Raw genomic sequence first — 20,855 nt, forward strand, 5'->3', positions numbered from 1 at the left:
AGCAGCAGGTCAAGAGGAGCACGGCCCCTAGTTGGTTCCTTCAGCACTTGTACCAGGAAGTTGTCCCCAACAGTCTCTAAAAGCTTCCTGGATTTTCTGTGCACTGCTGTATTGCTCTCCAAGCAGATGTCAGGGTGACTGAAGTCCCCTATGAGAACCAGGGCCTGTGATCAGGAAACATCTGTTAGTTGTCTGAAGAGAACCTCATCTACCTATCTTCCTGGTCTAGTGGTCTATAGCAGATGCCCACCATGACATCACCTTTGTTGCTCTAGTCTCTAAACTTAACCCAACGACTCTCAACAGGCTTTTCTCCAGTTTCATACTGGAGCTCTGAGCAGTCATACTGCTCCCTTACATACAGTGCAACTCCTCCACATTTTCTCCCCCGCCTGTCCTTCCTGAACAGTTTATATCCATCCATGACAGTACTCCAGTCATGTGAGTTACCCCACCAAGTCTCTGTTATTCCAATCACATCATAGTTCCTTGACTGTGCCAGGACACAATGAGTCCTACATTAGGCCTGTCTTTTAGATGCAAATAGGCCCAGGGATCTGGTCTCTTGTGGTTCCTCTGTGAAGCAGCCACAAAGATGCTTTGGGGATGGCTTTGTGCTCCAGATTGATGGTAGTGAGAGCTTTCTGCTCGTTGGGGTGCTGTTTTCACCAAGCCAGACCCCCTAGCCCTAGATGAAGGAAACATGTCATGACTCCATCATTTTTGCAGAGAAGCTTATATTTTAGGGAGTCCAAAGCTTACTAACCCCTGTACAGTGACTGGACTTTATCAGCACCAACCTGATGCAGTACAAGCGAGAGCACTCCTCTCACTACCCATGTTCATCACCCTGGGGGACACGTCTCCCTAATATGCTGGGGAGCTCACCTACACAACAACAAGGTTCAGGACAAATGGTCTTCCACAGAAATGACCTTCAATATCACTCTTTTGGGGCTAGGAGCTGTCAGGAGTGCCTGTGCACAAACTCTGACTTTCATCAAAAACAACACACAAAGGTTATGATGGACTTAATGTGACCTGTATGTTTTGTATAAACTGCCAAGGATCTGCCAGATCTCCCTCCCTCTGCAAGACAGCATTCAAACTTTGGAATTGATGCACCCATCACAATGAGCTCATCTCAGCTGTCTGTCTACAAGAGATACAGAATGGGATAACCAACTGTCTCAGCTGGAATTTTCTCACGACAATGAGTGTATACTGAATGCACAGGTGCTTCAAGATATAGCCACCCTTTGAGGAAACATTCACTGGTAGTTGCCCTCATCTTCCCAGTGGACAGGGCCCACTTTGTATGTCTTTTCCCAGTTTCCTACCCTATCCAAGATTCTGTTGAAAATTCAACGAAACAAAGCGAGAGTTATTGTGATTGCCCCTCTTGACTATGACAGGTCTGGCTCCCTTACCTGACGCAGATGGCAATATGCCCTCCTATTCCTCTGACATCAGCCCATTCCTCACCCACTCTCTCAAAACAATGGGCTGACCCTTCACCCCAACCCATGTGTCCTCTGCCTCTAGGCTTGGATCTTTCTTTGTTCCAAGGCTTAGAAGCAGAATGCTCTGACAAGCTGAAACACATGTTGCAGCACAACCACAAGTTGACCACTCCACGTACCTATCTACAAAATGTAAATGACTCCAAGTTTGTACCATTTCAAACGGACAGACCCAACCTCATCTTTACTCCCTCTGATTTTGCACTACATTTTAAACTTCCACTGAGCTCCCTTAAGGTACATCTCATGGCGAAAATGGCTTCCCACTTGGAGTTTGCTCAACCACTAATGTGTAGACTCTTTAAGGGCATTGGGACTCTCTTCCCCCATGTGACACCACACGCTCCAGCCTGGGACTTTAATCCAGTTCTCAGGGCTTGGACTAGACCTCCCTCTGAATCCAGGGCAACTTGTTCTCTCTTACACCTGTCCATGATGACAGCATTTCTAATTGCCATCACCTCAGCTAGGCACATAGGAGAAATAGCGGCCCTGATGGCACACCGATCATTCACGGCCTTTGTCTTTTAAAAAAACAAAAAAACCAAAAAACCCTCTAAGGCCGTATCCCAAGTTTCTCCCTACTTTTTCTGCACTTTCCATATGAATCAACAGATCCATCTCCTTGTTGTTTCCCAAAACCACATTGTGACAACTGGGAGACAATTGTGCATATGCTAGATATTAGAAGCACATTAGCATTCTACTTGGACAGGACTAAGGACTTCAGGAAATCCCCTAAACTCTTCCTTTCATCCACAGAAAGATCCAAAAGCTCTGTGATATCTCCTCAAAGACTATCCAAATGGGTCTCTAGTTGCATTAATCACTTAGCAAGGGCGCGACTTGCTTCCGTCCATACGCACTCCATGAGATCAGTTCCTACCTCAATCACATTTCATAGGGATACCCTTATCTCCCCAATCTATAGAGCAATGATTGGGGCCTCTGTCCATACTTTCACAGAACATTACGCGATCATTGAAGATTTGGCCGCTGACACCATCTTCAACTCCACAGTACTCTCTGTAGTAAAAGACTCCGCTCCGAAGTCCCAGTCTCCAGTGATGGGTACTGCTCTGGAGTCACCTAAAGTGGAGCACTGATAGGGACACTACTCGAGGAAAAAGAGGAAGTTACTCACCTTGTGCAGTAATGATGGTTCTTGGAGATGTGTGTCCCTGTGGGTGCTCCACAACCCGCCCTCCTCCCCTCTACTTCGGAGTTCTCTATAGGGCTCTGTGGTAAAGAAGGAAGTGAGGGGGGTTCGCCCGTGCAGTGCTAAATAGCCTCGAGGCAGACCACAAGGGAGGGAGAGCACATGCACGGGCTCAATGGGACACTGTTACCAAAAATCTCCGATTAGAGGTGCAGGGGCACACAGACACCTAAAGTGGAGCACCCATAGGGACACACATCTCGAAGAACCATCGTTACTGCACGAGGTGAGTAACTTCCTCTTTCAGTCCAACTGGTAAAAATTAGCTAAATCTTAGAATGATTAATGAGACCATGTGCTGTGTCTGTAATTTTCTAGCAGTTAATTTGAAAGTAATAGGGACAGAAGCTGCTTAAAAATCTTGTCTCTCTGTTTTCTGTTAGTTTTGTCCTAAAAAGAAACAGGATTTGACTGAACCCAAAAGTGACCACCTTAAACTGGCATTTTCTTTCTCCCAGCAAGGACCATCTTGAATGCCAGTAAGAGACTGTCAGGCAGGAGATTTTCCCATAAAAAGACTTTTCAAATGCTTTAATTGTTTCTTCTTTTTTTGTATATTTAATAAAGGGTTAAGGGCTTTTTTTTTAAAAAATCGAGGTTGTTACAATGGGAGTAAGCTAAAAATAAATTAATGCAAAACCTTAAACCACTGTTAACTGTTCAGTATTGTAACAGTAAACAAGGATTTTAGAATACCTTAATTTCTGTTGGGTCCCAGATTCCTATTCCCCAGCAATACAACAGCATCCTTCATGCCAGTGGCACCTGTGCAGACCTTGAAGGATTTTTCTGCTATCTCAGTGCTCTAGGCCTTGCCTTTCCTTAAACTATTCCATCCTATTGAATGGGGTAGGCTGAAGAGCAGAATGAAGACAAGTTTGGACAGAGAAGAAGCTGATGACTCCTCTGATGCCAAATCTGTGTTGCATATCAACAGTTTGACAGTGGTGCTGATGTGGCTGATCTTACATACCCCCAGTATTTGCAGAAGTTAGCTAACTCAACTTGTTTGCATTAGAACAGGTTCAGAAATCTGCAAGAGGTACAATAGAGAGGTATCTGGACCATAACTCTCATCTTCTAGAATTGCCATGCTCTTACCTCACTTGTTGGATCAGCTGATGAAGAATGTGTGGAAGACCCCTCTCACAGCTCCCCTCAGTCTGCTGTAGCTGCAAATATAAAGTATTTAAAGTCTCAGCTTGTTCCATTTTAGCCATAATGGTGTGTTGCATTGTGGTTCCTAACTTATACCAGCGTATATAGATCTGTTTTATGATAGTCAAAAATAACAATAAATTAATGCAGCCAGTTAATAAAACACACGCTAATGAAGACATCTAAAATGGAAGTCAGAGTAAACTATCTGTACCCCTTCTGAAAGATTAATTTGACTCGGAATAGACATCTGTTAGCAACTACTGTTTCTGAATGGCTTTCTGGTCACATGGCCACTTGTTCTAAAAAAAATATTTTTTTTTGCAGTGGGCTCTTCAGCTGCTGATGTTGATCCACTACCTGGAGTCTATGCTTGTTGCCCCTGGGGTGAAATCTTGGCTCCACTGAAATCAACTGGAGTTTTGTCATTGACTTCAATGAGGCCAGAATTTTCCCCTCAGTATTTTTTGATCAGTGTTTTGGTGGACTTGTAAAAGGCCCTGTGTACCCCATGACATTCTGATCCAAAGTTCTGCAGTAGCATTCTCAGATTCTGCCACACTTTCATCTGGCAGGATAACCAATTCTGTGGTGTTTTCATTTAATTTTTTCAAAGTTTTTCTATTATGAAATATGAAATTTAATCATGGTCACATAAACACCACCCTATACAGGAAACCTACTGACCACTATTCTTACCTACATGCCTCCAGCTTTCATCCAGACCACACCACACGATCCATTGTCTACAGCCAAGCTCTACGATACAACCGCATTTGCTCCAACCCCTCAGACAGAGACAAACATCTACAAGATCTCTATCAAGTATTCTTACAACTACAGTACCCACCTGCTGAGGTGAAGAAACAGATTGGCAGAGCCAGAAGAGTACCCAGAAGTCACCTACTACAGGACAGGCCCAACAAAGAAAATAACAGAACGCCATTGGCCATCACCTTCAGCCCCCAACTAAAACCTTTCCAACGCATCATCAAGGATCTACAACCTATCCTGAAGGACGACCCATCACTCTCACAGATCTTGGGAGACAGGCCAGTCCTTGCTTACAGATAGCCCCGCAACCTGAAGCAAATACTTACCAGCAACCACATACCACACAACAGAACCACTAACCCAGGAACCTATCCTTGCAACAAAGCCCGTTGCCAACTGTGTCCACATATCTATTCAGGGGACACCATTATAGGGCCTAATCACAGCCACACTATCAGAGGCTCGTTCACCTGCACATCTACCAATGTGATATATGCCATCATATGCCAGCAATGCCCCTCTGCCATGTACATTGGTCAAACTGGACAGTCTCTACGTAAAAGAATAAATGGACACAAATCAGACGTCAAGAATTATAACATTCAAAAACCAGTTGGAGAACACTTCAGTCTCTTTGGTCACTTGATTACAGACCTAAAAGTTGCAATTCTTCAACAAAAAAACTTCAAAAGCAGACTCCAACGAGAGACTGCTGAATTGGAATTAGTTTGCAAACTGGCTACAATTAACTTAGGCTTGAATAGAGACTGGGAGTGGATGTGTCATTACACAAAGTAAAACTATTTCCCCATGTTTATTCCCCCCCCCTCCCCCCGCACTGTTCCTCAGACGTTCTTGTCAACTGCTGGAAATGGCCCACCTTGATTATCACTACAAAAGGTCGTCTCCCCCACCCCCCACCCCCGCTCTCCTGCTGGTAATAGCTCACCTTAAGTGATCACTCTCTTGTTACAGTGTGTACGATAACACCCATTGTTTCATGTTCTCTATGTATATAAATCTCCCCACTGTATTTTCCACTGAATGCATCCGATGAAGTGAGCTGTAGCTCACAAAAGCTTATGCTCAAATAAATTTGTTAGTCTCTAAGGTGCCACAAGTACTCCTTTTCTTTTTGCGAATCATAGAAGTGGGACTCCCCTTACCATGTTACTTGTTTATATTCATCAAGATTACTTTACATTGTCCCCACATTCTTATTTTTTGACTTATCCCACTGAGACATTGTTTGTTTCAGGCTTTCTGCTGATTCAAGACTGTACTGCATTGGTTGTCACTCTTCATGTTTTCTTCACAACCATCAGAGCTGGACATGTAATTCTTTTTTTAAATGAAAAGCTTAAAATGAAAGCTTAGATTCTGTAAAATAAACTATGTGTTGAAGGGTAGATTCTGTGGCAATGGACGACATATTGCTGTGAGCTTGTGTTGCTTCTGCAAATGTATTATTTTGTCAGTGCACGAACACCTGTCAGTAGCTACCTGGATGTTCTCAAGAAATAGAGAGCAAGCATTCCCCTTGGATTTGATGAGTGTCTTTTGTGTCTTCTATCTCAGTGGTTCTCAAAGCTGGTCCACCGCTTGTTCAGGGAAAGCCCCTGGCGCGCTGGACCGCTTTGTTTACCTGCCGCGTCCGCAGGTTTGACCAATCGCGGCTCCCACTGGCCGAGGTTCACTGCTCCAGGCCCATGGGGGCTGCGGGAAGCGGCACAGGCTAAGGGCCCCCTGAACTCTCCTGCCCTCTATCCAGCCTGCCCTGCCCCCTTACCGCACTGCCTGGAGCACCCATGGCTGGCGGCACTACAGCCATGGCACCCGGCTGGAGCCAGCCATGCCACCGCGCAGCACAGAGCACCTGGTCAGGCCAGGCTCTGCAGCTGCGCTGCCCCAGGAGCTCACAGCCCCGTCGCCCAGAGCATTGTGCCGGTGGCGCAGTGAACTGAGGCTGCGCGGGAGGGGGAACAGCAGGGGAGGGGCCGAGGGCTAGCTTCCTGGGCCAGGAGCTCCGGGGCCGGACAGGAGGGTTCCGTGGGCCGGTTGTGGCCCGCGGGCTGTAGTTTGCCCACCTCTGAACTAGACTATATGAACCTATGGTGTGGTCCAGTATGACAGTTTTTACAGTCCAGTCAATCCACAACAAAGGTTTCAGCTGTGAAGCATTTAAAGACCTTGAACATGCACACCCTTGAGTCCAAAGCTTTGTTGAATACAAAGCTCAGTAAAAGCTCTGTCAGTCCAATTGGCTCTGATCAGCCAAAGCAAAAAAGAAAGGTCTGTTGCTGTAAATATTCATTGTGGTCTAACTTGAGTCAGAAGAAACACTCCACATAATGGATTGGAGAGTGGGATGACATCAAAGATGTCGTTGAAGTCAAGTCAGGCTGCTCAGGGCTGCTTAAATTCTGTATATATCAGCTATAGTAGAAAAGGATGTTCATGATTTGATTCCTTGGATAACAGCCCTGTGAAAATTGTAATTTCATGCACTGAGCAGAAATCATGAAATTAGCTCTGCACTGTGATTTTTCCAGTATTTTAGACATTAAAATGAAATGAAGAGAGCAGGGTCATGTAATTTTGTTGTGTTCCATCCATCCATCATTTTACATTGGGTTTGTGGTGGTGCATTAAAGCGGGAGAAGGCGGTACAGTAGCCATCACTGCTTGGAACATGAGCAGCTGCAGCCTCACCAGGAAAGCAGAACTGGGCATTCTCCTGAGCCAGTCTCATGCTCAGTGCATAGCGCACAGCAGCTGCATGTCGGAGCAGTTCAGGGGATGTCTGCAATCACTTGTATGCAAAGAAATGCACCAGTAACCTTTTGCTGACTGCATTCCATTCATAATCTGCGAATTTCAATACTTTACCTGTGATTCTGCCATGAATTTAAAAAAAAAAAATTCACAGGGCCTTAGTGAAAGCATTTTAGTCAGATCTGAGTCCCGTTTTGAGTCTATTTCTAGGTGCCTTACACCCACAAATTATGGTTCATTCCTTCATGGGGAGGGGGGGCTCTTCCTTATCTCCTCCTTCTTCCAAGTGGCTTATTCTTCTTTATTATTGTCTCATGGTCCTCTGAGGCATAAGTCACTCTTGAAGCAGAACTGCCTCATAGCCAGTCGGTCCGCAGCCTGTAGCAGTGCATGGGATTCTTCCGTCCTAAGTACAGGACTCTGCCTCGTCCTTGTTGAACCTCATCAGATTTCTTTTGGCCCAGTCCTCCAATTTGTCGAGGTCACTCTGGACCCTATCCCTACCCTCCAGCATATCTACCTCTCCCCCCAGCTTAGCGTCATCCGCGAACTTGCTGAGGGTGCAATCCATCCCATTATCCAGATCATTAATGAAGTTGTTGAACAAAACTGGTCCCAGGACAGACCCCTGGGGCACTCCACTTGCTACCAGCTGCCAACTAGACATAGAGTCGTTGATCACTACCCATTGAGCCTGATGATCTAGCCAACTTTGTCCACCGTATAGTCCATTCATTCATCCAATCCATACTACTTTAACTTGCTGGCAAGAATACTGTGGGAGACCGTATCAAAAGCTTTGCTAAAGTCAAGATACATCACGTCCTCCGCTTTCCCCATATCCACAGAGCCAGTTATCTCATCATAGAAGGCAATCAGCAAGAGGGTACATGGTGCCAGTGTGGACTTACATGCTGAGCCTGCTCCCCACTTTGTCAACAAGCCTGCTTATAAGGAGTAGCCTCAGCCAAGGAGCTCCAGTGCCACAGAGTACTGCAAGGTAGAGTCTCTTATACCACCCTTACCCTGAGAGGGCATTACCAGGGGATCCTAGGAGAATAAGCGTGTTCCCTGGCCCTCACCCTTTTTGTATCCCCATTGGCTCCCTCCATTGCCCCACCCCTGTTATGTTTCCTCCCTCTGCTCCAGTATTCCTATGTGTGGTTCATCAAGACTCTCAGCTGGTAAATCACAACCCCTCAAGTCCAAATAAACAGGGTATCATCCCAAATGGTTAAAGTTTGTCAGTGTTACAAGCAACTTGGGTACTATAATCAGAAGTTTTAAGCAGTGGTAACTGTAGGCATTGCTCCTTTCTCTGCCTGTAATGTTGGATTATTAGTTAGGTTATTAAATGTAAAATTATAGTATTTGCAGAGTAGACAAGGTAATGTCGTTATGAGTAACATAATATTTTTCATTTACTGACTCTTCTTTGCGTAATTTGGGTATTGAGTGAATAGGAATCTAAACCCCACCCTACTATGAATACTGGATTTTGCCAAGAGAGCCCCCTTCCACTTGTTGTCTACCTCTGATTCCTTCCTCTCTCCAAGCCCCTCCCCTCAAAAAATTTTGGATACCATAAAAGGCCTGTGGTATGTGGTTGTGGCTATCTTTGATGTGCTGCTGTTCTACCCAAATTCCCTCCAGTTGGTCAGGATGCCTAATCGCATCCCCAGTATATTGCCATCTTCCTGCTCTCTTCTGCTGGCCAGAATTTTCTTACCACCCTTCCCTGGACCTTCAGTTATGACTATCCACTAGATACTAATACAGAAGTCATCATTTAGTATCTGACAGATACTAAAAAATGATCTCCATATTCTGTAGTCTAAATTTGTGATACTAATGTAGATTTTTTTTGCACTTAGTGCTTATACATTTTAAATATAACTGCTTCATACAGAGAGATACAAAAGTATGCCCATGTGCATTGATATGAAAGCTTTTTCTGAACTATTGTGACTTAAATCCAGATTTACATCATGCTCACATCTCATGTCACTCTTCCTATGCTGTTACTTATATTTTCCATAATATTATTTTTCAATTATAAACAAAGAGATGCTTCTTTATCCCAAATTTTTTAATAATATTCTACAGTTGGTTTGCAGGTGTACTGATAAGGACTATGGGAACACAGTAGAATCTCTGAACCATGACATTTACAATGTTACATTTATATAAAGACAGTAAGCTGATCTCTGATGGCATAGCAACATCACATTGTCAGAGAAACCACATTAGGAGTCACCCTCTGATTGTCTCTTTTCCTGGGCCAATGAATTTCAGATCTATCCTGGAACTAATGCTTTTGGGGCTTTTCTTCAGTGAAAAATTTTGATTAGGGGGCTTAAGAGTTTTTCTACCCCACAGCCATTTAATACTGCAGTTACATATGGATAAGAGAAATATGGTAAATGGAGGACACAGAATCAGATAATGTGTACACACCCATCCTGGGTTGCTGTTTGTGTTGGGAAATACATGCAGAGAGAGGTAATCTGCACTGATGCCGTGGCATACCAACAGTCAAATTAATTTAGTGTTGTGCAGTCATATGTACCTGTCCCCTCTTAGTTTAATTACGTATTCTGTCCACTAAAAACGTTTAAGCAGATCAGTGTAATCAGAAGGCCTATTTAATTTCTCTTTGTGGCTTTGCCTAGCCCTCTAATTTAGTATTAAGGTAGCTATCTAATGTTGCTTGCCTTTTATAGGTCGATAATGACAGATCTGTACTACCTCAGTCAAACAGATGGAGCAGGTGATTGGCGAGAAAAAGAAGCCAAAGATCTGACAGAGCTGGTACAGAGGAGAATAACATATCTTCAGGTAAGAAGGTAGAATAAAAGTGCTTAAATCAAGAGGAAAAATTAAAAATGGGATTTGTTGAAAAAATATTTTAACCCACTAAAATATGCCAATGTAGTAAAAACATGCAAGTAATTTAAGTGAATGTATAGGTGCAAATTCTGTAGACAGCAATATGAGAGGATTTATGTTGTACATATGTAATAAATCCTTTGTATTTATGTGCAAAGTGAGCCAGTATTTTCACACACAAAAGGACAATAACAGAAAAGGGTTTAACTGTTGTTTTAACTGTAATTGTGCAATAATATAATCTTCTGACATATATTTTGGGGGTGGGTATTTTTTTGTGCTGGATCCATGATTGCCAGTAGACTATAACTTCGCCTTTTCATTCAGACTCTATAAGTCTGCAAAAGCTAACAATAGCTTGTGTTTTGGTATATTACAAGAAGTGGCTATATCTTTTGGGAGTTCTTCTATAGACACGTTCCTCAATTCATCAGTGGTGTCTCTGAAGTGAGAGAGAAGATACTTTACATAAATAATGTAATTATCCATTATCAATTACAGTGTCACTCACTGAACCATAAACAGCTGGTGTGCAGAACCATCATTCTCACTTAAAATTGTAATAGCTTTTATCTAAGCTTATTTAATTTCGACATGTTCATTAAAATTTCTCCCATAAAGATATTATCTTTAAATTCTGATCCGATCATGTTCTAGGTCCCCTTCCTCTGACTCTAACACCTTTTACCACCTATTCTAGTTCTTCCTGAGTTCCTCAATCCCTTAATTTTCAGTGTTTTCTTTTAAAGCCCCTGTACATCCTATAGAATTTATAGAAATCTCTAGTATTTTTAATATATCAAATTGTACTCCTATATTTCTCTAATATTTCTGTAATAATTGCTCTTTCCCCCATTGTTATTGTACTCTGAAGAAACTTTCTTCTTACTATCCTTGAAAAAACTAATTGGACACTCATACTAGGTATGTTGTAAGTACTTTAAGCAGAGAATATGTTAGCTATTTGTGTCTAACATCCCTGATATATCTCATTCTGTATGTCAATAAATACCACACATATGCTGATGGCTCACAGATCTACATCTGCACTCCTGACCTGTCGTCTTCTTTCCAAACTAAAATCACAGCTTGTCTTTCTGACATCTCCTTGTGGATGTCCAACCATCAGCTTATTCTCAATGTGACTAGAACAGAACTCTTTATTTCTCCCCCCGTCCTTCCATCTTCCCCTTTTCTTAGCCATTATAGGCAACGCCACCATCTTTTCTGTCACTTAAGCCCATAGCTTGGATGTTACCTTCAACATGATTCTCTCTAGATCTTAACATCAAAGCTGTGCCTAAATCCTGCTGCTTCTCTTCTCTCTGCATAGCATCTTTAAGATCTGACCTTTCCTCTCCAAAGCTAAGCCGTTTGTCCAGACCCTCACCATCTCACATCTTGACATTTGTCTCACTATGACAAATGCATTTTGCTTCACTTATGTCCATTCAAAACTATGCTATAAAGATCATGTTTCTGCCTTATCTCTTTGACCACATCACCCCTTTCTTTGGTTCCCTCCTCTGGTTCCCCCGCTCCACTCCATCAAATACAAACTACTAATCTTTGCTTTTATGTCCCTTAAGAGTTTTACATAATGATATTGCGAAAACTTAATCACTACTTTGTTTTATAACATGAAAGGAAACAAGACTGGGCAGGAAGAAATTTTGGCTGGTTTACATGTATTGCCATTATCTAACATAATTTTTGTATAACTGTTATAAAGTAGCAGAAAAATGTTTCAGCTGCTCTGCCTCTGATTTTTAGTAGCTAAAACTAATTTATGGTAGGGATAATATTTTAGATCTGGTGAATATTTCCTAGTGGAATATATACAAAAGAACTGGAGATAACACCATGGGATCTACTGTTTCTCCCTTATTGATTTAGATTTGCAGCAAATGAAACTCCAGGTGATTATTAAAATGTCTTAGTGACATTGTTAACTTAAAAATAATATGTTGTTTAAAAAAGAATTCTTATATTACTCATAATACTGCACAATATTCCAAGTGAAAGAATTTTTAAAATCCAATATATTTGCTCTTTGTTTACTTTATATATATTTATCTCAGTTTGGGGAAAAATATCAATGAAGTCAGCTTTACATTTTTTTATAGTCTATTTCACTTTCAAGTTCTTAGTGCTGTGGTGATTCAGACAATATAATGAAATGTATGTTTTAAAACAATTGTTTTTGATTGGAATGTTAAAATTGTGAAACATTTCTATCAGTCTTACCTTTTTATAAAATACTATTATAAAATTTAATAGTTAGGCCAAATTTAGGTTGACAGTGTCTCTTTAATGTTTGTCATGTATAACCATCCACATGGAATGATGAGCTGTCTTCATTCTTTCATAGTTCCTCAGGTAGAAACAGTTAGAAAGCATGAGTGTAAATGCCTGATATGTTCTTGTAAACACGCCTCTTTACAAAACACAGACACAATGACCATGCTGTTTGTTTGCCATTTTTGAAAGTTGATGAGAAAATTTTCCATGCCTGGTCTACTTTATTCCTTCTGGTATTAAAGCCTCAACAGAGTCAGCAAATTACCGGGAGAGAAGTCCTCAGGAGATTTCTGCCTTATCCACAATATCATTCAGAAATTCAATCAGGGATTTTATGTATATAGTTCCTTTAAATGGAGCGTCAAGACTACATGTAATTCACTATGGATTTCTTTGTTCTGTTTCACTACTATAGATTTCAGTAATCATATAATAGTGTCTGGAAATCTTTATATTTAGTGAATTCAAATTTTTGTGAGTATGCATGTAACCTGGCATTTTCTTATTCTCTTAATATCTTTTACCATATCCCTTTTTTTAGTATTTTACAATGAAGCTGAAAGTTTTCAGATAGAGGAGGGGTGAGGTGGAAGGGAGCTCTTGGGCTGACAATTTATTCACCAGAGTGGAATGGGAAGAATGGAGCAGGAACAGGTCAGCAATACATTTAAAAGACCGGGTCCTGCATTAAAGGGGAAAGTGACCATCATTAACTGGGGGATGGGGGAAGAGCTGGCCTGTATTGACTGTGGGTAAGTGGGTGGCGTGCGGGGCATCAGCATTAATTTTGTGTGGGAAGCAAGGACCTGGCACAGATTGTATAGCGTGCATGACATGTATTGTAGGGGGTGGGGGGAGGGCTGTGTGAATTAAATTAGGGGCAGCCTGGGATGAGAACTCCCCTCCTTCTGGCACTCTATGAGAAGCGTGGGTAAGGACTACCTCCTTCAAGCTTCCTAGCAGCCTGGTCGAGGACCTGGTCCTAAATGTGGAGCACTTGTGTTTTGTTGTACATCAAGCCATAAGCAAGAAATTATGTTTTAGAAGTATAAAAGCTATTTATAAGACTGTTTTCTCACTGTGTGAATCAAATAAGCCAGTTTTGCCATCTGTAACAGGCCACCCTCTCACTCCACACCAATTAAACTGTTACAGATGGCAAAGCTAGCTTATTTGATTCACACAATGAAAAAACATCTTTAAAAACACGTTTTATAATTAAAAGCAGTGTAATTGGTTGCCTATGGTACAACGTGCTACAGAGCACCGGTGTTCTACGTTCTGATAACTTGTCACATTTTGCTGGCTTGTGTCACACACATTAGACGGTTGAGAGGTTTGCCAGTGGCACTTTTGACAACTTCCTCCACTGACTTTTTGAGTGCACTGGACAAGACCCAAAAGAAGAGGAGTTCCTGGTGAATTGTACTGTGTTACCCATGTCCCTTCCAGATGGACTTTCCACAGCTGGGGACCAGTAAACATGGTTCTTCTGACAGTGACTTGAACCCTATGTCTGTATATTTCTGACTGATTCTAATCAACTATGTCTCAAACACTATTTGGGCTTTATTTGGTCCAACTTGACTTGAGGTCGGATATAGAGCTGCCACCCACTATAGTGTTGTGCTACTAACCTGATCTCACACCATAAACTAAATACTTTGGGGCTGTTCTTTATATTGCCAAAACAGGATGTAGTGGTTTGTGACATTATTCTGAAATATGTCCTGCTGGCTTCTACATAGAGTACACTTACCCTGTGCATTAGGGAGTTCAGTCATTCACCAGCAGCAAGGAAAGGGAATAAAATGAGAGTAAAAATATTTGTGATGTATTATGGAAGATTCAGTACCATTGGGAATTTTGTTTTATGTTTAGAATAGCCTGACTAGACAAATGGGTTATAAAATGCTACCTATTCCTATGAAAACATGGGCATTTGTCAGGAGAGTAACATAAGTAATGCTCTGATGCCTGGTAAAGTTTTAATTTATCTCCAAACTCATTTCAGTTGTTACATGAGTTTTTGCAGACAAGGGCTAGCACTTTTTAACACTTTGCAGAGTTTACTCGTTTCTTTTTTATGCTTTAATTGTATTACAAAACTGGATTTTCAAGGGGGAAGGGAAATTTTACTGTATTTTGAAATTTTCATTCCCCTTCTTGCCCCCCCCCCCCCCCCCCAAAAAAAAAAAAAAAGAAAAAAGAAAAGGTAAGTAGATCTGTCTCTAACTCCAGCTACATTCTGCAAGCCATCTATTAACCAGGAACGGGTAAGAACGGTGTAAGTTAAAGAACCAGAAGAATACATGGTTCCAATCTATCCTAAATACACTGAATTAATTAATATAGTAAACCTTCAAAGAAAGAGAAGGAAATGGTGGGGGGCAGGGTGAAAGTGTAACTCTCAGAAAATAAACAAAAAGAAGACTGTAAGTAGGAAAAAGAAAAGGGAACCAACTAAAATTAAAGGAGCAAGAAAGAACCAATCTGTTCGGTAATCTGTAATTAACTACATTAATGACTTCTGTTACTCTATTTAATAGCAGCTGGCAGACAACCTACCTGCTTTGTTGGTTGGCTATTTTTACATAATTCAAGTTAATAATTTGTTACATGAGCTTGCTGGAGCTGAGAATGCCATATGATTGATGTTTTTCAGCATACCTCAGAGAAAAAGTAAATATAAACTAAAATTCATTAACGACAGCATTTGTTATGGCGTTATACATCTGTAATTTGTTTGACGTATTCTGTTGATATAGTTACTCAAGCAGTTTATAAACAGTTGCAAACCCCAATAATAAGTGGAAACTTTTCATCCTTTTTTAGCAAAGTCGCTTATTGTATTCTTTATTATTTTTAGGTTGTTGAAGCTTGAGCTATGTAGTCAGTCCCCTTCCTGTTAAAGTGAAAACCACAATGTCCTGAGCAATGTTATTTTGATTATATAAATTGTATACATTGTGCCAAATATTCAGCCCAAGCTTAAGTGTACATATTTGTCATTGACTTCAGTGAGAGCGTACCTACTTATTTTTCCAAGGGCTGAATCTGATCCAAAGAGCATAACGTCAGTTAAAACAGAAAAATTAATGTGTAAGAAAAAATTATCTGTGTGTTTGTGTATATGTAAGTATATGTTTTTATATATTTCTATTTGTGATGTGAGAAGAGAAAATGAATGTGTTTAAGTATAAAACTTTATGGATGGATAAATTTAGAAACAGGGATGAAAAGAAGGTTGATCAAACAATAGAGAGGTAGCAATCTACAGTACATTCTGATTGCAATTTTACTAAATTATTGTAACATATCAATGGTTACACCCTTGCCTTTGAAATCTACAATGTAAATTGTTTGCAAGCTGTAAGTTGACTTAAAGCTTACCCCCTTGATACTGTAATGATCCATGCCTATGTACTTAAATTCTAAGGAGATAACTGCCTTCAAATTCTGGATTTCATTTTCAGAAACAGAAGGAAGAAAAATTATTTTTACTTGGTAAACTAAGGAGCAGCAAATACTGGGACTGATTCTGGAGTGACTCAGTTGGAATAAATGGAGTTACAATGGTGTAAAATCTGCGTAAGAAAGAAGAGAATCAGGCCCACTATTTTACTGGTGCAGGAACAGAGCCCTCAACCCACCAGTAAAGTGATACAGTCGTGCACATATATGTGTTTACTACTGTTTGTTCAATCACAGTTTGGGAATTAGTAACTATATATCTAACATACTGGTTGTAAAAGTTATTAAACAAATTAAGTTAATCGTATCCTTTTTAACTACACTGCATTGCTTTGAGGTCTAACAGAGAGCTAGTATAAAATGCTCTTTTGAAAACATAAACGTTAATATACTTAAAGGACAACTTAAAACTATTGGTTCTGAATAAGCTCTGTGAGAATTCTCATGAGCAGAAAGAAATATACACTCTTAAGGCATTCATCCCAATTTTAAGAGTGCTTTAAAAAAAGATTTTGGAAGAAATCAGCATAAAATCAACAACTAATCTGTTATGCGAAGGATAGTAAATTGACAAAAATATACAAAAACAATTATAAATAGAAATTTTTAAATGTATGTAAATACATTAAATTTACAATAAAAATAGAATGTGGTAGCATTCTTAATGTAAAGATTTTAGGGCAGAAAGAGATATTTCCCTTTCATCTACTGTGCTAAGAAGAGAGATTTGTACAAATTAATGCCTCCTGAAATTATGAATCAAGTCATTAGGCAGCCACAAAATGAGAGTTAAAATGTTCTTTTAATATCTAAGAATTTATAATCCTTGGTATGTACAGCCTTATCTAAGGGTCACCACAGAGCTTCTCTCCCAAAGTCTTTAAATGCTGCATTAACTCTTTGGCATGCTCCTCTTCCTTCACGTAACCATTAGGCAGAGAAAACAATGAAGTAGGTGAAGAGCAAGCAAAAGATAAGCCATTTTGGCACCCAGGGACAGGCTCAATCTCCCTGCAATGCTTCAGATGGCCAGGACATAGCAGGTATGGAGTCTCAGCCTGTGCCCAGCTGCTGGAACAACTGTCAAACTTGGGTTGTCTGGACAAAGCAACCTCATAAGGATAAGTTATCTATACCAGGTCCCTTAAATGGTTAGCTTCAAACAGTCTGCCCTTCTTAAAATTATTTTGGGCCAAACTGCCAAAATTTCAAAAGGTCAAATTTGAATGGATAGTTTTGGGAAAAATTAGCGGGAAAGCCAAATAAAATACATTGAAATACTCTTAAGAAATAGAAGTCTGAGGACTGCAGTTGTAGAGACATATAATTCTGAATAGTTCTCAGGAGGGAGGGTGATATTTAGCTTCCTCTCAGCAAAGGGCTTATCTATTTCCAAGTGTGGATAGGGAAAAATCCATTAGAGACTGTTGGATAGGAAGGAGGGAAAGATATGGTTGTATTGATGCACAGAGTTACTGCCCTCTTGCAGTTAAACAACCCAAAATAACTTCTCATACTAAATATTTCATATAAAAATTATATTTATGGAAAAAAGATGTCTGGGAATATGTAAGTAACAATGGATACAGCAAAGAACAAAACTCTGACAGAAAAAGATCTTATCTGGACTTTATAAACCCAAAAAGTATTTAATATTCTATAATTTTAAACATGCTTGCATTCCTTATTTAATGGCAGTTAAATTCAGTAGTTGTATCAGAAATTATTACATACTATAAATGGCCTTTAATGTAGATGATGTAGGATATAATGTCTTAAAAGTACAGAAAATTGTTTTAAAATTATCTTATCAAGCTTTCAGTGCATAATGTTTTTGTGCAGAGCTGGACTATTTCAATAACTGGATTTTATGTTCATCAAGAATACAGTCCAGATTAAAATGTTGACTTTTACCACTTTGTTTAACCATGTAGTATGTTCTATACTTGGTTTGTAGTAAACTAGTTTGGAAAATAGTCTATTAATAAAGTGTTTGTTTGACTCTCTAGGCAGACTGAATTCTTCTTTTTAAATAATTCATGCATGTTCATTGAAATAGTGCTAACAAAGCTGGAGAAGAGCCAGAGGAAATCAAGAGAGAGCATTCCTACACAGAACTATTTTGGATGTGAGCTTTGAGACCGAATGTTGTCATATTCTGACACCCTTAGAAATGAAAACATAATTTAATATCTTAAAGGTGTATTATTTTACATTGGAGTAGTGAAGTATATGTAATCGCTGTTCATGTTAACTGCTGAGAATGCACAAACAATTTTCATTCAGCTGGTGCTTGCGTCTTCATTTTAATGTGGGATGTACTATACTGGCATGACTTGTGTGTGATTTATGACACTTGTCACTTATTAACTCAGAGAAATATGCCTTGTGTATATCTTGTCTTCAACTGTACTTCTTCATCCTTACTTACAGAACCCCAAGGATTGCAGCAAAGCCAAGAAACTTGTGTGTAATATCAACAAAGGCTGTGGCTATGGCTGTCAACTTCATCATGTTGTCTACTGCTTCATGATTGCATATGGAACACAACGAACACTCATTTTGGAGTCTCAGAATTGGCGCTATGCTACTGGTGGCTGGGAGACTGTCTTTAGACCTGTAAGTGAGACGTGCACAGACAGATCAGGCACTACCACTGGACACTGGTCAGGTAAGACTCAATGAACAATTCTCAAATAATTTTCCCTTCGCCTTTTGTTGTGTCTACATTACAGGACTATATCATAACCTGTTTCTTGACTGTTAAGTATTGAGTAATAACTAACTATGATTGCAGTTTTATGGATCATCATTTTCCCCTTCATTTATGTATTGTAATAGATACTAGTATCCTCTCTTAGAGGATTCTGTTACATCAGCAGGGAGTTTTTATGCAAAACCAGTTCCAAATCCAGACCAAAATCCTTGAACAGTATATCAAGTTACATTGGGTGGCAGATTAGGATCTCATTTTTGTGAGGGAATAGCGATGATAGTAAAGAGAGGCAAGTGCTAAAGTATATAATCATACTGAAGGAAGTATGAAATATACTGAAGGAATCCTACTAAAGGAATATCATACTGAAGGAAGTATGAAATATAAATACAAAAAAAAGCATATAATACATATTCAAAACAATAATAAAACATAAATTCTTACTATGAATCAAATAGACTAGTAAAACAGTAATTGGTGCCCATGTAGCAAGATAATGTGTATATTTTTATTATTTAGGGCAGGAAATTAATTCATTATTTTATTGAACCAAATGCTTACAGAAGGAACATGGGGATTTTTTCCATTGGGCAGTAATAGATAGTCTCACACGTATATACAGAAAATGGAGGGGTGGAATCACTTTTTCTAGTGAAACCTCACTGTCAACACCTGGCTGAGCTATGAACATAACTGTACAGGAAAACTCCAAAATCAGATTAGCTTGCATTTTGAACATTTCCCAAAATATTTGTATAAATGTACAATCCCATCACATTAGTATGAAGGAGCCTATTGCAGATGATTGGAAGTATGTCAGCCTTTTCCTCAAACTCTGCGTTGAATATTGGCAGGAATTTTAATATCCAATTCCCTGTTGTTTGCATATCTTTTATGTGAATGATTGTTTCCAAAAGTATTTAATATATTTTAGATAATCTTTCTCTATTGTTAGATATAATAAATACTGTTTCTTCAGAGTCGGTTATCTGATCATTTAATCACTGTTGTCTTGTAAATGCATGAGAGTTTGGAAATATTGGAATAAATGCATGAGAGAGACAGTTTGGAATCTGGCCCTCTGTGTCTTTAATGGATCAAAGGAACATAGCTGATGATTCTGATATAATCAACTAGATTAATCTAGTGAGATCCGAGAAGTCTCACTTTCTATACAAAGATATATGATTTCCAGAGGAAACAGTGGATTCTTACAAAAGGGAGACAAAGGGAATGGAGGGTATTAAATAGTTTTGGAAATTATTGTCCATATAATCATTGTGTGGTCAGTAAATAGGTTAATTATTGAGTGCGTAAAGAGTGGATAAACCTAGACTATGGAAGAAGGGAAACATATTCAGATGCTATATCTGGGATTTGTAGTTGTTCCGTAGAGATCTAACGTTTTGGGGGGCAATTTCTCTGCCAGTCAGCTGATGGAACCCAGCTGTGCTGCATACTAGAGCGTTAAATTTGGAAGGCCAAACTACCTTTGAATTTGTTACCTGTCCAAATATATTTTAATATATGATTCTGGAGTTTTGTTGAATAGAATTGGAAAAGATACTAGAAGCACTTAAAGGTAGCTAATATGGGTTCATATTAATGGTGTTTAACTGAGAAAATGACAGGTTTAAGATATTCCAGTTAGGCAAATGTTTATTAAAATGAATAGCAAAAGGGGCATCCTTTAATTTAAATAGCTCCAAATAATTGTTGTCGTTGCTTCAGTACTTTAGGAGGTTTCAGAGCAACAGCTGTGTTAGTCTGTAACCGCAAAAAGAAAAGGAGTACTTGTGGCACCTTAGAGACTAACACATTTGAGCATAAGCTTTTGTGAGCTACAAATTTGTTACAGACAAATTGGTTAGTCTCTAAAGTGCCACAAGTACTCCTTTTCTTTTTACTTTAGGAGGGAATACCATAAAGATAAACACAAAAAGTAAGGTGTCATCTGCATATAATGCTATCCATAGATCAGTACACCTAACTTTTATTCAGGTGATATGGTTGCTGGACCAGAGAT

At 39.7% G+C, this 20,855-nt stretch overlaps 1 protein-coding gene across 8 annotated transcripts in view; it reads left to right on the plus strand.

Annotated features, from left to right (window-relative positions):
• FUT8 (fucosyltransferase 8) overlaps positions 1-20,855 on the plus strand; it is a 275,730-nt gene that overhangs the window by 198,079 nt on the left and 56,796 nt on the right. For all 8 annotated transcript variants that reach the window (XM_043548805.1, XM_043548802.1, XM_037900242.2 and 5 more), the window contains 2 exons: positions 10,173-10,287; positions 18,547-18,784. In XM_043548805.1, coding sequence (XP_043404740.1) covers positions 10,173-10,287; positions 18,547-18,784 — 353 coding nt within the window. The remainder of the gene's footprint in view (positions 1-10,172; positions 10,288-18,546; positions 18,785-20,855) is intronic.

This window comes from Chelonia mydas, chromosome 6, assembly GCF_015237465.2.
Source record: "Chelonia mydas isolate rCheMyd1 chromosome 6, rCheMyd1.pri.v2, whole genome shotgun sequence".
Lineage (NCBI taxonomy): Eukaryota > Metazoa > Chordata > Testudines > Cheloniidae > Chelonia > Chelonia mydas.